Source organism: Lucilia cuprina, chromosome 6 (genome assembly GCF_022045245.1).
Source record: "Lucilia cuprina isolate Lc7/37 chromosome 6, ASM2204524v1, whole genome shotgun sequence".
NCBI lineage: Eukaryota > Metazoa > Arthropoda > Insecta > Diptera > Calliphoridae > Lucilia > Lucilia cuprina.
Window position 1 is genome coordinate 816,660 of NC_060954.1, and position 17,852 is coordinate 834,511.

Here is a 17,852-nt window from a genome sequence, read left to right on the forward strand (position 1 = left end):
GTTAACTTTTTATACTGTGTGGTGAAATGTTGAGAAATGTCGGTAATGCAGTTCAATATAATATGGCGTGGTGTAAAGAATCGTTACCATGGCACTAAATAAAATTTACTGCCACAACAATAATGTTTATAATAGGAATTTTATTAAAATTTCATTGATTTAATAAAGAAACAGAATTAAATTGCAATATTCATATTAATTCTTAAAGATAAATTACAAATATTTAAATGTCGAAAGTTCTAAGAAGTGATCAATTAAAAACAAAAAAACAAGTAAGAAAAGAGAGTTCAAATTTGTTAAAAACGTATATTGTAAAAATACATGACTCAATAGCAATTTTTTTCTAATTTATACTAAACATTTCCTTAAAATGGCTAAATTCTAATTAAATATTCGGCTTTTTAGGATACTAAAGTATTAAGATCTGATGTGGCATCTAACAAAAAAGTTCTCGTAAAAAAACCAATTGCATCTAGTACTTTAAAAACGTCAGCTCAGTTAAAAGACAGCAAAACGACAGCTAGCGAGGAAAAGGAAAAAAGCAAAATAAAAATAACAAACGTTACCAGCAGCACCACATCCAACAAAGCTAAAGTGGCAGTTAATAAAATACAACCACCAAGAAAAACAGCAGGAAATTTACCAACAAAAGCCTTGGCATCGCGAAAGGTCAGTTCAATTTCACAACAAAAAGATTTGCCATTACGTGCCAAACACTTGACAACCACAAAGGACACAAAGGAAATCAGTAAAAGTTATACATCACCTAGAACAAGCATAACAAAAATAGACAAAAAACCTGTTAATAAAAAACCTAATGCAGTTTTAGATACTCCCCATAATGTTACGGTAGCCTCACCTCCACCCAAAAGGAAGAGTAGCGAAAATGTTGAGACTGCAGTGAGCGACGATAAATTTAAAACCAGCAACAACAAGTTAACCCGAAAAGGAAGCAGAACTTTAGCACCAGATGAAATCGTTGTATTAAAAAGAGAATCTGCTAAAAAGAGAATTGAGGAACAAATTCGAAATGAAAACTTAAAAACCCAACAACCCGTAGAGACGGTTGTAAAAGAACCGGTAGCTTTTGAGGTAAAATTTGAAGAAAAAGAAAAAGTCACTAGAGAGAGGTCAAGATCTCGTAGTAAAACAACCACTACCAATATAATAGACAAAAACGATGAAGAGCCTCAATATTCAGATGACTTTGAATCCTATGAATCGGATTTTGAATCTTCTTCACACTCTCAGGTCACATCGGAAACATCAAGCGTAGAAAGCGAAGAAGTATCAAATTCCACTGATAATGAATCTAATGAAATAGAAAATCAAGAAGATTCTCTGAAGAACTTAGCTACTGATGAAAGTGAAGACGAAGATGATGATTCAGAAGTTACCCAAAATCCCATTACAGTTATACAGCGAGACAAAGAGCGCAAATTAGATTCGGGACACTATGACATGAATTCTCGTAAAACTATTGATGTCAAATCATCTGATATTTCTATGCAATCTACTCAAGCTATAACAGATAGCCTGGAAGCATTTAGTTTAGGTTTATCTGAACAGCTCGATTCTGGCATATCGACATATACAACTTCAATTGTTGCTCCTTACAGCAAAGCAAATTTAGAAGTTATATATGGAGGTTATAAAGACTTTAATATAAAACCCATTATGAATCAAAGAGGCTCTGATCTGATGTCAAAAATTCATTTCGATATCTTAAGCTTTACGTTGCTTGATCTCAAACCGATTTCTTATGACATATTTATGCAAACTTTTGGCAAACTTAATACAAATCAAAATTTTACACAAACACAAGGTGATCTAATGAATGTTGAACAACAGACAGATTTGCAGGAAACTCGTTCTATATGGACGCAACATCCACCTCAATATGATTTTGAAATTATTACAACTTTAGATAAAACCGGTATATACAATCAAAACTGTTGTGGTGAATTAATTGATGAATGTCGAACCCATCCATCGCCAGAATGTGAACTGGAGCAAAGTTTAGATATATTAAAACAACTTAATAGTCAAAGTTCTAAACGCACATACCAAAATTATCAAAAACGGCAAAGAAAACCCGTAAACTATGAACATTTAAATTCATTCCTTTTACGATCGTCTCTTGTTATAGATCAAATACTGGGCTCCTCAAATAACACTACGAACAACAAACCAAAACCTAATTCCCTTTATGAAAATGACCAAGTTTTATCACGTATCTCTGAAAAATGTTTTAACATAGATTCAAATTTCCTCAATACTTTACATGTTGTAAAAATATTCTCTAACAATAAATATAATTTACTTATAACGGTGCATGAATCATTACCCGATACTAATGTGTACAGCTCTGACTTTACGAACCTTCTGATGGTGTGGTGCACCAACACCTGTGATAAGCCGCTACGTCTTTTAACAACTTGGAGTCAGGTTTCAAAGGTGGAAATATCTAATGATTCATCGGATATAATAGTGGCTGCTTTAAGAGATGGCTCCATAGCTTTATGGGATTTGAGAGAAACGCACTCATTTTGTTCTAAACTCGATGGATATTTAACACATTTTGCTGCTACGCAATCACTAGTACCTTCTTGGTGTGGAATTAAGGATAAATCCATGTTAGTAATGGACTTGGGGGCATGTTTAGATGTAAAAAGCTTCAGAAGCCATTCTAATAACTTGTTAGCTCAAAGAACATTCCCAAAAACTCAGGTACAAAAATACATTTCATTTGCAAAATACAATAGTGTTAATCCATTTTTTTAATTTTAGTTTGTGTCTTTGCATGATTCCGGAGTTGTCACAGTTTGGACTTTAGTGGAAACATCGGAAGCACCTATAAATTTTTCACAAATGAAAAAATATGAAAAACCCAAAATTTCTTTAAAAATGTCTCAAGCATTTGAATTTACTTCTCCATGGGCACGTGTAAAACTTATGCAAAGTACTATAGTCAATCTCAAAGATTATTTGGAAACAAAATCACATCAGATTCAATCTAGATTTGATAAAACCAAAGCATTTTTTCAAAAGGATATCTACAGTGACGAGGCATTAAAAGAGCTCAACGAATGCAATGCAGATGTGGGACAGCAAGGTCTACGATTTACAAACTTAGAATGCGGTTCAGAAAACGTATTTATCTGTACAAATCGCAATTATATATTAATTTGCTCAAAGTCCCTTAAAATGGACAAACTACAACGAATTGTTATAAATGAAAGTCGTTTCTTATTTCCAACAGCATTAAAAGTGCTGAGTAATGAGCACTTCATAGCGGTGGGACTTTCTAATGGAGCAGTCATGATTTTAAACTGTCAATCTAATAAAATTATGCATAATAACAAATCAGATAAAATATCAAATTTAACTGAATCTATACCACCCAGCAGAGACCCAATGTCGGATATAAATCCCATAACGGGAAAATCTTGTGCCATACAGAATATACTATTGAATGTGCAAAAATCATATGAAGATATGGACTTTAATCCAGTATATCGCCCGGACACTGCAGCATGTATAGCATTAATTGACAGCAAACAAAAACCATTTGAATTAAGAATATTTGATCAACAAATCATTATGAACGGTTCAGTTTTAAGAAAGAACCTTATTAAATCCTTAGAATTATCCTCAGATGGATGGCGTTTATTTGCCCTGACAAATGGACACATAAGAATTTATGACTTTTATTTAGATCAAGAAATTGACTACCAAGAATCTCAAGAAACAGGCAAAATTATTGATATTGCAACTGCTAAATGCGGTTGCAAGGAAAATAATTTAATGATTCTTAAGCCAAACACAGAGGTCGAAGTTCATATTTTAAATAAATAAAAAATATTACAATGAAAAAATCAATTTTTGATTAAAAATTTTATACCGATAATCAAAGAACATTAATTTTCAAGGTTATTGTACATATGTACTTGTTGTAGCTCTATCCAAAAACGCTTATGATAAACAAATCAATTTGTTAAAAATACTTGAAACTTTTTTTATTTGAAGATATGTTTATCATATTTAGACAATTTGTCATTTGCGTGCTTCGTTTGTTTAGGCGTCTTTATCTGTAGAGCTCACAAATGTTGTGTGTATAAAAAGCCTTTCTGGGTTTGTATTCGAACAGAATTGCTTCGACTACCAAATAAAATGTTGAAATTAACATTAACAATTTTGGCCGCTATCCTCTTGGTCACCCCAGCCTTTGGCAAAGTTTATACACGATGCTCATTGGCTAGAGAAATGCATAAACTTGGTGTTCCCAAAAATCAATTGGCGCGTTGGACGTGTATTGCTGAGCATGAATCTGCTTACAACACCAAAGCTGTAGGTTCAATGAATTCAAATGGTTCACGCGACTATGGTATCTTCCAAATCAACAACTATTACTGGTGCTCTCCACCCTCTGGTGCCTTTTCTTATAACGAATGTAAGATCAAGTGTGATGATTTCTTGGTTGACAGTATCGAACCAGCTGTTAAGTGCGCTCAATTGGTTTTGAGACAACAAGGCTGGAGTGCCTGGTCTACTTGGAAATATTGTGATCATACTTTGCCCAGCATTGATGATTGTTTTTAAAATTTAAAGTCCAAGATAATTAAGTGGATAAACTTATTAGAAAACATACATATGTACATTAACACATACTTATAATTTTTCTAACAATTATGTACATTCCGAAATAAATTTAACTTTGCAAACACTTCACAGTGTCCTTATGAAATTATAATCAAGTTATATTTTTAAATTAAATTTATATTAAATAATGATAAAATTGTTAATTTTTGAATAAAAGATTTTACTAAAATAAATTAGTAAACATTTTTCTAAATGAAAGGGATCTTAAAGGGTGTTTACTGGGAAACGAATAATGAGCAAAGTTTTAACTTTACAGTTAGTTTTTCAGGATATAACAAAAAATTCCAAAAAAAACATAATGCATATCAAATGAAAAAACTTTCTAGTATATTTCGTTTAATATACATACATATTGCCTATGTATGCATGTATGTGCGCTACGGTTTTAATCAAAATTAGGCTGCATTACTTCCTAGCCAGTAGTGTTTTACTAACAAAAACCATTTCTTAATGTTCTAAAACCATTCACAAACAAATTGACATGAGTTTTTAATAGTATTTTTGAGAGCGATAAACCGCATTGTAAATGTGGTGGATAAACAAATACACTGTTTGTTTATCCACCAAATACAAAGTCAAATCAAACAATTTTGACTTTGTATTAAATTAATTAAATTTAGTTTTGATTAACTTTTTTAAAACTTTTTCGACGTATTTTTTCCTCTATACTTTAGAATGGATATAGAATATATATAATTAAAAAATTGTATTATAATTATTATCGAACATAGCATTTCAATTATTATTCGCTATTAATAAGGATTCCGAATTTATAGGATCGGATTATTTTTTGTAAATTACAAACGGAATGACAAACGTATATATATACTTTTTCTCTAATGTTTAGGGAAGGCTATGAAATATTTTCGTTAATAAATATGTATATTAAATTTATAACTAAAGAATATCGATAACTAAAAGGGACATGTAATCGATATCTTAAAAATAATATTAACTTGCTATATATAATAAAATATAGTTTTAACCAAAGTATAAAAAGTAGTATAAAAATTACTCTCTCACTTCTACGAGTGCCGTGTGAATTCGACTTTCTTGTGAGAAATTTAAACTTGTCAAAACACTAAAATGCTTAACATACTTTTTGGGCCACTTTTAAGGTTTGTACTGTCAAGAAGTTGGACTACTTGTTATACTTTGGTTTTAACCATTTGATCGAAATAATAGATAGTCTAATTAAATTAAATTTTTAACAAAAAAGTTACATTTTATAACCGGTTTTCTTTATTATTTTCAAATACAATTATTTAGAAGCAATCATCAATACTGTGCAATCTACCGTCACAGTATTTCCAGGTAGACCAGGCAGACCAGCCTTGTTGTTTCAAAACTAAACGGGCACACTTAACAGCAGGTTCAATACTATCAACAAGGAAGTCTTCACATTTAATATGACATTCATCGTAAGAAAAAGCACCAGATGGAGGAGAACACCAGTAGTAGTTGTTAATTTGGAAAATGCCATAGTCACGGGAACCATTAGAGTTCATTGAACCAACAGCCTTAGTATTGTAGGCAGATTCATGTTCAGCAATACAAGTCCAACGTGCCAATTCGTCCTTGGGAACACCAAGTCTATGCATTTCCCTGGCCAATGAACAACGGTTGTACACTTTGCCGAAAGCTGGTGCAACCAAAAGGAAAGCAGCCAAAACCACGAATGTAAACTTAAACATTTTGTTAAAGTAGTAGAAGTGATACTATGGTAATAGTGAAATTTTCAAACTTATTTATACAAAGTTTTTAGATATATATTTGTTGTTGTCGTATTTATATCACAAATTAGATAAGAATTGTTATTAGTTATTGACAAATTATTTAATATAAACAAATTAATTGACAAGCATTAAGAGCTCTAAATTAAAGTTTTTAAATTTTGAAGTGTAGAAATATGAATGATTTTCCTGATAATAAGGTAACCTATCAGTCTACAAGTTGTATTTTTTAAATTTGTTAAAGCTCTTAAGACAGATAAAGACAAATAATTCCTTTCCATAATACATATAAACATGTTTACATACTTTTCACTTTCATTTTACCAATAACGATTAAATAATCTTAGAAGCCAACATTTGGAAATTAAATTATGTCTTACTATTAATTGATCAAAAATCAATTACCTTTCTTATCTACTTAAATACATTAAGATATTGAAACACCTACAAATATGTTTATTTAATTTAAAATATAAATAGGTTGTTAATTGTAGAATTTAACAGTATTACGCTTAATACTTCATCTAAAATGTTTAAGTTTACATTAGTTATTTTGGCTGCTTTCCTTTTGGTTGCACCAGCTTTCGGCAAAGTGTACAACCGTTGTTCATTGGCCAGGGAAATGCATAGACTTGGTGTTCCCAAGGACGAATTGGCACGTTGGACTTGTATTGCTGAACATGAATCTGCCTACAATACTAAGGCTGTTGGTTCAATGAACTCTAATGGTTCCCGTGACTATGGCATTTTCCAAATTAACAACTACTACTGGTGCTCTCCTCCATCTGGTGCTTTCTCTTACGATGAATGTCATATTAAATGTGAAGACTTCCTAGTTGATAGTATTGAACCTGCTGTTAAGTGTGCCCGTTTAGTTTTGAAACAACAAGGCTGGTCTGCCTGGTCCACCTGGAAATACTGTGACGGTAGATTGCACAGTATTGACGATTGCTTTTAAATAAATACATACATTGTACTTGTGTAGTTAATTAAAATATGTACTTAATAAAGGATACGATTAAAAACATAAACATATATGACAAACTATTGATTCAAATTGATCATCAGATATTATTTGCTACATATATTTGGTAATAGATCTCAACCACGATTTTGCTACATATTTTAAACAAATAGAAAAACTATAAGTTTATTTACTTGCATGTTAGTAAATTGTTTATATATTCATCTCAGCTATATACTTTTGAATCTTGTTGAAAATATATTACAAATGTTTAACAACTAAAGTCATAAAAAATAATTGCTTACAACAACTTACAAATATCATGCTCATATAAAATTATGCCACTAATGTTTTATTGTATTTATCTGAACACATAATTCATTAGGGCCTCTAACACGAGACAAAATTTTTATGTCTAATATTAGGGCAGTATTTACTGAAGGAAATTTAGTAGAAAAAGTAAAGTGAATGTAATATGGAATCTCCAGTCCAGTAAGTAGTTGAAGCCGATTCTAATAATAGGATATAAAACTCATATATTAACTAAAAACTAATAGCTCAAGATGTCACCCTAATGTACGTTTAATTGTCAACAATATTAGTTATGATTTGCTTTTCCCCTGTTGACATTTTATTGTAGTTTTTCTTTTTCTACTTTGACAAAACTTACTGGTAATATAGTTTCTAATAGATTATTCTGCAATGATTAGTGGCGCAACAGAAACAAGAAAAAAAAACAGAACATAAATAACACCTGCTCCAAATCTCATGCGTGTTTAAATATAGTGATGGTTTTTTGGTTTAAGGGTTAAGTGTTATTTAGGTTTATACATGAATAAATATCTATGACACCAACGAATTGCTGCAATTAGCGATAATAAAATTATTTATACTGATTTTGCAGCAGGTCCATGTTATACTATTTCTTAAACTTGTTTCAATATATTGTATAAATTCGAACAAAGTTATGGTAACTAATAAATATGTATTTATATTTCAGAAATTTCTTTGATGATAATTCACCTAAAACTTTACTTTATATAAATTCGATTTTCGATCCACTATATATTTTTTTGTATTTTTCCATTACAAATTATATGCTAAACTAATTTACCAGGGTGACGATGACCAGAATCTCTGGCGGGAATCGAACTTACAACCCTCAGACTGATAGGCAAACACACTACCATCTAGCCTACCGGGACACATCCAACTATTACTATTTATTACAAAAAAGAAAGGAATTTTAACTAAAATAATTTAGTTTTGAATAAAATATATTAACCAGGACCTAAACAAAAGAAACTCACATTAATCACAATCGATGTATTTCTAAAACTCCCTTATAGATAGACCACTCTTCCCCCCAAATTTATACAAGACACATGCTTAATTTCGTTTAGTCTCTAATTATAGTTTAAAAACAAAATAAAAACAAATTTACTCCTTTTTTCGCTGTAGGGTTAAGTGTTAAAAAGGATGTTTCCTAATGTCTCTTCCACATGTGTGACATAATTTAACCTACAAAGTAAATCACTAAAATAACAACCAAAAAAGGTCTAACTTAAAAACATATGTTTAATTTCCAAAAATAAAGCACGATATTTAATGATATCCACATTCATCCCTTTTGATGGTCATATGATAATATCATTTGAAATCATAACCCTTGTATGTCCTTTAGCTTTTGCCCGTCAATAACAATTAGTCTTGAATAGCAGCCGCATAATAATTATGACCTGTATTGAAATATTACCATTAATTTGTTTAAATATCCGAACATTGAGTGTAAAATATTGCAGCAATTACCTGTTCGATTATTGTCTTCTTTTGTCTAGTAAATAGCTATTATTTTATTTTGATATTTGTCCTTTTGTTTGGTTTATTTTCGAAATGGAGGAATTATTTATATATTTTGTTTTTGTATTTGCCATAGAGTATGTGTTAATGTGTGGTAATTGGTGCGTATTATTTTGTCAGAGTTGAAATATTTATTTAATAGTGTAGGAGGTTTTCAAAATATCTCATTATAATTTTCTCTTGCAGGAGCTCCAGCTTTGCTCATTACATTAAATTTGAATTTAAATAAAACTTGATGTTTATTAAAAAAAATATGTCATTCTTACGAAAGATAAGTTTAGTACTCAGTAAAAAGTAACATTTCTTTTGAAGACATTTGCTAACCACAAAATTTATGGTGGAAGGACCATTGATACAGTATTTTTGCGATTTACCGCACTCTATTTAACATATCAATGTTAAATTTTTAGCTGTTAAAGTCATGAAATTTGTCCTCAAATATTTTGTAAAACAAATACCGCAAAAGGTTTTAGGTTTTGTGGTAAAAGATATTAAAAATAGTAACAATTTTATAAATAATAGAGCGTGTCCTGTAGTTTTTCTATATATTGAACATGGAAAGTTATTTACATATTAATAAACAAGTACATACTTATTAAATTTAACTGCAAGAGAGAGAAAATGATGATCCAAAATTCATACAATTAATTTTTTGCATTTTATTCAAACGTTCCCAGGCTACATTCTGCTGATGTGGTGTGCGAGCTAAAGCTAATTTAGCAAAAGGACCCAAGGTGCGATATCCCTGAGAAACAAAACGTACAAAACCAATAGACATTAATTCCTTTAAGGCCATTCGCACTTGGGCTTCTACATCGCCGGTAGCAATATCTCTAAACAATTGTATATTATATTAAGAAAATAAAAAAGTCGTAAAGACACTATTTCTCTTGCATCTTACTCTTTTTGTAATAAGCCTACTATATGGCTCTCCTTTAGTCCACCAATATATTTGGGATGGTCTTGAAATAAACGTATAACATCGAGCACAAATAATGGTGTGTGTAAATGATAATCGTTTCGTTTTAAGCTGGAGGTGGTAGGTTCCACGTCTCGTATATTACAGCGCAATATTGACATATTTCGAAATTTTGATTATTAGCGTATAAATATTTATATAAAAATATAGACACAGAGTATATGAATGCAACAAAACAAGAAAAAAATATATATTATTACTATTATTTATGAATGACAAATAAATCATGTGTTTAAAAACAACAAAATTTATGTTCTAATTATTATACTAAACTAATTTCATCTAATTAAATGTGTCATTAACAACTTGTTTGTATGTGTGGTATGTACATATGTATAATAGTTTATATAGGCAAGAATTTAGGCAAATATTAGAAGTAATTACACCAGGACATACAATTCTTAAAATACACAAAAGTTGTAACAATTACTACGCTTGAACGATTAGTTTTTTTATGATATATACAAATAAATATACATAGGTGTATAACTATGTACATAATATGTATATGCATATAAAATAGATTTCTCTAACATCTAATTTTCCAAATCTTATTTACCAAAATATACGCCTTTTACACAACTTGTTCTAATTTTAGACTAGTAAACATGTTAGTATAAAAACAAACACTTCTTCAAACAAATCTCGATACTCGCGTCATTTCCTTTTGTTAAAAATAATTTAAATCGTATAAAATATATTAAAAAAAATATTCAATTACTTGAACTACCAAAAATAATTTTAATTGATGAGAATGGCTGACAAGTTCGAAAATGAAAATCACTTTTTGAAAAATGTATGTACTATATTCGAAAATGATCGACTAAAATAATAAGAATAAAGTACTTTAGAAATTAAATGTGTCTAAAGAGTAGACAGCGGGGCGTTTTTCCCCAATCTATGTTTTTTGAATTATGTCAGTCATAATGTGACCACACATTTCCTTGTAGGGGGATTGTTCTTATAAAACATTGATTCCGATTCTAAATCAAACTTTTTACTATTTTTAATTTGTTATGTCTTCAAGTATTTTCTTGCCATGTCTTTAAAAATAAATTCATAAAAAAGTCGAAACCCTGATTCCAAGTTAAACACAGAGCGAAAAAGCAACATACACGCCTGAACAAGCTTACCACGTTTGTAAATATTTAGATAACGGATGTACATAAAATGTAGATTTCGATAAAGAATTGCTACAATATTTTATAAAAAAATTGCTTTGTCAAGATTACGTACGAAAACACTATACGTATGATTGATTGATAACGGCTGTTATTAAATATGATAAACACTTTGGTGTCAATTTGGTACCACTTATTTTTCCCTCTGTGTACTTTTCTAAAGGATTGAGCTGCGATGATGCGAATCTAACCTAAGATTTTCTTCATCACATCTGAGATTTATAAAGATATAGTAAGATATACCATAAATATACCGTAAATCATTTTAAAGCTTTAAGTGAAGAAGGCAGAAAATATGTTAAAGCTGATAGATGGTAAACAATATTTAATCAATAACGTTGTCTAGATGTCGTAATAAAAATTTAGCTTTTCAAACTTCAGGGCACTAATTCTGTTATATTTTAGGATCTGGTTCTAAACTTTGCTTAAAAAATCTGAAATATCCGGCCTTTTTATAACATATTTGTTCTTTGAAATGCTATAGTTTAATTTAAAACTATGTGGTCATGTTAGCCGTTACCCGTTACAGTCGAAAATTAGTGATATGTATTTAAAATTTGTCAGTTTGTTTGATTAATGGATGATAAATTCTTAAAAAAACTTATAAACAAAAATCAAAACAATTTCACTTGAAGGGTTTTTATTTAAACGTTCAAAACCCTCGTAAACAGTGCAACCTGTGCATGTTTCCATTCTAGCAATTGACTTGTATGGAAATTGATTTGCACAACCCTTATTAGTTTAAGCAACTTTTTAGACTGGCAAACTTGCACAAACACATTGTGCATTTAATAAATCCGTTCGCTATTGTTCACTTTTGAATTTATGGACTTGAATATTCACATTTTAAACATATTTTGTAAAATTGTTTGTTAAAATAATGTATTTATTATTTTTTGATTTTGTTTGACATTGTTTTTAACTGTTTATAAATATTGTAATTGAACAGAATTTGAACAGGGATTTCATGAAACAAGTCGAATAAACTTGCCCACTTGCACAAATGGGAAACTTAAGCGTTTAAATGAAAACCCTGTGTAAAAATAATATAATAAGTTTAATAAAATAATCAATTGAACCCATTAACTTAAAACTAACTCATAATTAACCAGAAATGAGCCAGTAGAGATTCAAAAGATAACCATTTTGCCTATATTTGAAACCCTTTTAACTTGTAATGTAATGTCATTAGGACGATTCAGTTACCTCATTATGAGTTAGCTTCTGGAGGAGAAATTCAAAAGCAGCTATGAGCAGCAAAAATTACTAGCTGTCACAACAATTTGGAAGAATAGTTTTTAGTATTTGTGATTTAGACATACGCTAATATAAAGCACATTATCGATAAACGATTTTATCTGTCTGCGGGCAATAACGGTCAGTCTTCATTTATTTAAACTTCAACAAAATATAAGTTGTTGACAATATCTAACAATTTCAAAACTTTTTTAACAGATGTCAAATTCCCACAATATGTATAATTTAAGTTATTGTCTAATTTTTAGCATAATTATTTAGTTTCATTTGAAAATTATATAAAATGTATATTAATATTAGTTTATATTAATATGCAAAAATATAAACTAATAAAATATGTAATTATTTATAAAAATTGTGTAATATATTTGGTAAGAAAATATTTTTGCAAAATCATTCATTTTGATGTCTTTTTTACAGAATTTTCTATCACTTAACACAAAAATAAAAAGTTTTATATGTTAACATTAAGATGACTTCAAAAAATGTGTACAAGAAATAATAAAATTAAAATTACTTTGTTTAAAAAATCATTTCATTTGTTCAAAGCGTTTATACGTATTTTTAGAGCAACTTTTCTACTTACTTTAAGAGTGTTATATTCGATGCTGTACTCGCATTTCTAAACCAAAAGCAAGCGTTAAAGACATTTTCTGAAGGGGACCAATCTTCATAAATTTTGGTTAAGAGATTTATGTAGAATTTAATATAACCGTATTCCAAGGGGCCACTTGTATGGGTGCTATGCGAAAACGTGAACCGATTTTTCTTATTTTCAGTATCAAACTAACTAACCTAAATAATATTTATGAACTTCTAGCTCCTCCCGTTTGGTCCCTATCTTGATTTGAACAGACTTTGATAGATCGTCTAAGAATCTAATAACGGCTTTTGTGGGTCTTAAGCGAATATTTTAATGTGTTATACCCATCTTTGATGGGTATAAAAAAATGTATAGACTGACATGATCGGCCAGTGAGTATGTTAAAAATTTGGATTTAATAATTAGGCATTTTAGTTGTTTCTATCTTAATTCCGAAATATTATCCTTAGAAATTTACATAAAGCTATTTACATTAAAGATATTTATGTAGAGTTTAATCGTGATAAGTTATTTATGGTCCTACAAATAATTTCCTGACAAGGACTTTGTATGGGGTTATCATAAAATGAAGTTCGATTATTACCAAAATCGGCATTATAATTTAAACTTTTATAAAACTAAATTTGCTAATTTAGAGATATTAGAACATTTAACATGAATAAGAGCTCTTTTCAAAGGGTATGGTGAAATAATGGACCGATTTCAACCATTTTCAATAGACTTCATCCTTGGAGAAGAGTATGTGGCTAATTTTATCAAATTATCTTGAAAAATGCGCAAATGCATATAATCTTATATATGAGGTTAAAACCCTGTAGAATTTCAAGAATATGAAATTTTTTGTTTTTTTGGTAATCAACTTCTTTGACCGCTTTAACTACAACGAATGAAAGCAGCTTCCTTTCCATATTACTTTTAATTTAATCGCTGATCTTCAAGTTAAGGAAAAATCATTACGTAAATACTTTTTGATACCAAAGTTTACTTCAGCCCTTATGATATTTTTGTTACTTTTTCTAACTAATAAATTTGTGATAAATAGCCTATAGCCTTTATAGTATTATGTAAAAACTTAAAAAAAAGTCCCATATATAGAACTAACCTAATGTCCTTAAATACTTTTAATAAGTCAATGTAGGGACAAAATAAAAAAATTCTATATTAATTAATATAATGTCTGTAAGTATTTTTTGAAGAAAAAATGTAAAAGTACACATGTGTGTAAACATGCACACATACAGATGTATGAAATATTGCATATTATATGTAATATTATGTGATATTTAAAGCTCTGTTTTGATTGGTTATCACACATTTTACTTTTTGTTATAAACCCCTCCTTATATATTGACTACAGTGATTTTTTTTTCTATACCAGTATTGTCATGCATAACAGTGTGTAATTATTACCTCCCAATTCAAAGTGTAACAAACCAATCTACATACATATGTACTTTAATAAAACGCTTACAGAATTGTGAGGGAGGGTAGTAATTTTAAAATAATAAAAGATATAAGTTATAAATTAGGGTAGCACCGTTTAAAAATAGTAGTTTTTAACTGAATTACAAAAAATATGTGTTGTTCTATAGTCATTCATTTCATTTTATTTATTTAATTTTAAAAATGTCTACTTTTCTTAAAATATTTTTAAAAACATTTAATTCTATCTTAATCTCATTTAAAATCTCATGATTTTTTTATTTATTTAATGAAATGTATAATGTCATAAAACATTTACAGACTTTTTTCTCAAAAAAAGATTATGCCAACCTTGTAGTAAACTAGCGACATGAACTCCTGAAGATGAATTTTCCAACCAGTACAACTAAGTCTTATTAAAAATTCCTTAACATGTCACTCGAACAACCGTCCATTATTACAACATATTTTTGTGTTCTTTTTTATTTTTGTTTTTGAACATTAAGGGGTGTACATAAATGATAATTTTTATTGTAACCAGTTATATGAAGTCCTTATAATCGCCTTTGCCACACACACACACATACACTTACACAAAATAAAAATCAACTTATAAAATTCATGTCATTTTGAAAGTATGTAAAGTGTCATGCAATTTACGTGGTAATTACCAGTCAACATTGCGTGATTGGTTGAATCAGAGTCACTGCTATGTATGTATAGGTGGTTGAGTATCCTTATGGAGTATGTCTGAAATTCGATGTAATTATCTACATATGTACAACAAACTCTAACTAACACTACGCAATAGGTTAAGCAAATGAGGGAGAAAATAGTTTTATTAATAATAAAACAAACCAAATATTGCTACTATTTTTTAAATAATATTTCAATAAAAAAGTGTAAACGTTAGTTATTATTTAGACGTTATAAGTATTGGTAACAAAAGACGGTTTATGTTGGTTAATTTTTTTAAATAAAATATAAAATAATAACATGTGTAACACATCTTTACATCCAAGAAATTTTAGTAATTTAGTAGAACCATTATCATTTTCTACATTTCAATTCTTACGCACACGTAATCGGTTAATGATTCCTAATGCTGCAGGTAATTAGAATATGTTTTCAAAATGTTAAATTTTTTGCCAAAAATCTACGAAATGACGTTGGATATCAAAGTTTTACATATGTGCTTTTAACTTTCAAATCGATGAAAATATATATGTATAAATAAGTGAAACTTTGTTAACTTTCATAATTGCTTTTGAATACTTAAAAACGTTTAATCATTTTAGATACAGTGCCATAAATTAATTGTTTACATTTTTTTAAAAATAACCATTCAAATAAACTATTCTAAATTAATAACCAAAAAACATGGATATATATTTCAGATTCAACCACATCGTATCACAATTTAATAAAAAATACACAAATTCCACCACAACTAGATACAATTTTACCGCACAACTATGAAATGGAGAGAACGCCACCAACCTCTCCGATTTTAGATGTAATAGATAGCTCAACATTGGAACAATTACCGACGGAGTTGGAAAATACAACAAGTTCTTTAATACAAACAGAAACTATCTCGAATAAATCACAGCAATTCTTAAAGTCAATGGAAAATGACACTATGAAGCTGCCTTCTAATGATAATACACATCCCTTGCCCAATATAAACGTTTTACCTTTAACAGGAGCTTCAACAACCCTACTAAATCATCAGACGACTTTACCAGCATTTGAGTATTTGACGCCAGGAGTTCGTAATATCAGCCCAGTTGATTTTCCATTAATGGAACTAAATCGCGTCGGTGGCATGTTTCCATCATTTCTACACCGCCGACCAAGAGGAGAAAAAAGACCAATACCAGACGAACAAAAAGATGATAAATACTATGAGAGAAGAAAGCGTAATAATGAAGCAGCAAAAAAATCACGAGATGCTCGTAAAATACGTGAAGATCGTATTGCATTTAGAGCGGCATTTCTGGAGCAAGAAAACTCCTTATTGAGAGCACAAGTAATGGCACTAAGAGATGAATTACAAACAATGAGACAAATAATTGGAAGAACCAATTTAAGTCAGATTTAAAATAAAACCATTTATATATATATATATATATATATATATATATAATATATATTATATATATATTATATATATATATATATATATATTATATATATATATATATATATATTATATATATATATATATATATATATATATATATATATATATATATATATATATATATATATATATATATATTATGTATATATAAATTATACGTATGGAATTGGAATGGAATGGAAGTCCTAAAAATGCTTTTATGTAATTACAATACATATTTATATATGTGAACATATGAAAAAAATAGATAAAACACAATTTTTCGACAGAAAGTGTAATTTTTTAATTAAAAAGTTGGAAGCAATCGTTTCTATGTATGAATTTTTTTCATTGCAAATTTAAAACTTGACAAATAAATAACTTATTTAAAAAACAATCAAGTTTTCATAAGAAATATATTTTTGTTCTACTATTTTTAACAACACTGTATATGAAAAGGAAATAAAATCCTACTAGTAGAAAAATAACGAGTTATACCGTACTTATTATTTTGCCACAGCTGTAGAAAATTTGCTAATAATAGTCACTTTGGGAAAAATTTTTGAAAATCTAAATCCAAATGTATTTCGAAAAGTTAAGTAATAACAAGTTGCTAAAATAATCTTTAATTGAAATTGTTATGTCTTTTTTCAATTCTTTTGCAAATTTTAAAAGCATTTTACTTCACACAAAGTCGTACCACATTTTCAAACTCTTTTAAATAAACAAATTTCACTTACCTTTACTGTTCTTATAACAAGTTAAGGCAGACTTTTATTCACTAGTGAAGTCATTTCAGTTATTTATTTCTTTATTTGTTCACATATTTTAATTTAAAACAAAATTTACACTAGAACTTTTCGAACACTACATTTTACTAAACTTAGAAGAATGCACTAAAGCAGAGTTGCCAAAATTAACATTTGGCGGTTTTTGTTATTGTTGTTGACATTTTATTTACTCACATAATCACCCAACAAACACTAAATCATACGTTTTCAAACATTGATTTGTTTCCAATCAATTGTCGAACTACATAACGTGATCAAACAAATTTTATTATTT

At 29.0% G+C, this 17,852-nt stretch overlaps 6 protein-coding genes across 9 annotated transcripts in view; 4 read left to right on the forward strand and 2 right to left on the reverse strand.

Moving 5' to 3' along the window:
* Positions 1–17,852, reverse strand: part of LOC111677353 — a 43,779-nt gene that overhangs the window by 25,260 nt on the left and 667 nt on the right. The window contains exons 1-2 of one of the 4 annotated variants that reach the window (XR_006941328.1): positions 10,121–10,406; positions 9,812–10,052 (exon numbers count right to left, since the gene is read on the reverse strand). The exons of 1 other annotated variant lie outside the window; for it this stretch is intronic. Coding sequence is in view for 1 of the 3 variants with exons in the window: in XM_023438455.2 (XP_023294223.2) it covers positions 9,821–10,052; positions 10,121–10,299 (411 nt within the window). In the remaining 2 variants the exon portion in view is untranslated. Of the gene's footprint in view, positions 1–9,726; positions 10,053–10,120; positions 10,407–17,527; positions 17,659–17,852 lie in introns of those variants that run through there. 2 more of the 4 variants (XM_023438455.2, XR_006941332.1) reach the window with 2 other exon arrangements.
* On the forward strand, positions 83–3,868 carry LOC111677367 (cytoplasmic dynein 2 intermediate chain 1). Its single transcript, XM_046954718.1, has 3 exons — positions 83–272; positions 406–2,730; positions 2,791–3,868. Exons 1-3 carry the CDS (start codon positions 228–230, stop codon positions 3,856–3,858), a joined length of 3,438 nt encoding a protein of 1,145 aa, XP_046810674.1. The 5' UTR covers positions 83–227; the 3' UTR covers positions 3,859–3,868.
* LOC111677352 (lysozyme 2) lies at positions 4,050–4,816 on the forward strand. Its single transcript, XM_023438454.2, has one exon. The coding sequence runs from the start codon at positions 4,174–4,176 to the stop codon at positions 4,600–4,602; it is 429 nt and encodes a 142-aa protein (XP_023294222.2). The 5' UTR covers positions 4,050–4,173; the 3' UTR covers positions 4,603–4,816.
* Positions 5,886–6,411, reverse strand: LOC111677351 (lysozyme 2-like). The gene has a single exon (XM_023438453.2). The coding sequence runs from the start codon at positions 6,354–6,356 to the stop codon at positions 5,928–5,930; it is 429 nt and encodes a 142-aa protein (XP_023294221.2). The 5' UTR covers positions 6,357–6,411; the 3' UTR covers positions 5,886–5,927.
* Positions 6,906–7,386, forward strand: LOC111677354 (lysozyme 2-like). Its single transcript, XM_023438456.2, has one exon. The coding sequence runs from the start codon at positions 6,925–6,927 to the stop codon at positions 7,351–7,353; it is 429 nt and encodes a 142-aa protein (XP_023294224.2). The 5' UTR covers positions 6,906–6,924; the 3' UTR covers positions 7,354–7,386.
* On the forward strand, positions 15,627–16,768 carry LOC111677366. Its single transcript, XM_023438469.2, has 2 exons — positions 15,627–15,773; positions 16,060–16,768. Exons 1-2 carry the CDS (start codon positions 15,659–15,661, stop codon positions 16,764–16,766), a joined length of 822 nt encoding a protein of 273 aa, XP_023294237.1. The 5' UTR covers positions 15,627–15,658; the 3' UTR covers positions 16,767–16,768.

Coding starts and splice junctions, on each gene's coding strand:
- LOC111677354 (XM_023438456.2), top strand. CDS start 6,925: ATGTTTAAGTTTACATTAGTTATTTTGGCTGCTTTCCTTTTGGTTGCA.
- LOC111677352 (XM_023438454.2), top strand. CDS start 4,174: ATGTTGAAATTAACATTAACAATTTTGGCCGCTATCCTCTTGGTCACC.
- LOC111677366 (XM_023438469.2), top strand. CDS start 15,659: ATGTGTAACACATCTTTACATCCAAGAAATTTTAGTAATTTAGTAGAA. Junction 15,774..16,059: donor AATGATTCCTAATGCTGCAG/GTAATTAGAATA, acceptor TATATATTTCAG/ATTCAACCACATCGTATCAC.
- LOC111677367 (XM_046954718.1), top strand. CDS start 228: ATGTCGAAAGTTCTAAGAAGTGATCAATTAAAAACAAAAAAACAA. Junction 273..405: donor AATTAAAAACAAAAAAACAA/GTAAGAAAAGAG, acceptor TCGGCTTTTTAG/GATACTAAAGTATTAAGATC. Junction 2,731..2,790: donor GAACATTCCCAAAAACTCAG/GTACAAAAATAC, acceptor TTTTAATTTTAG/TTTGTGTCTTTGCATGATTC.
- LOC111677351 (XM_023438453.2), bottom strand. CDS start 6,356: ATGTTTAAGTTTACATTCGTGGTTTTGGCTGCTTTCCTTTTGGTTGCA.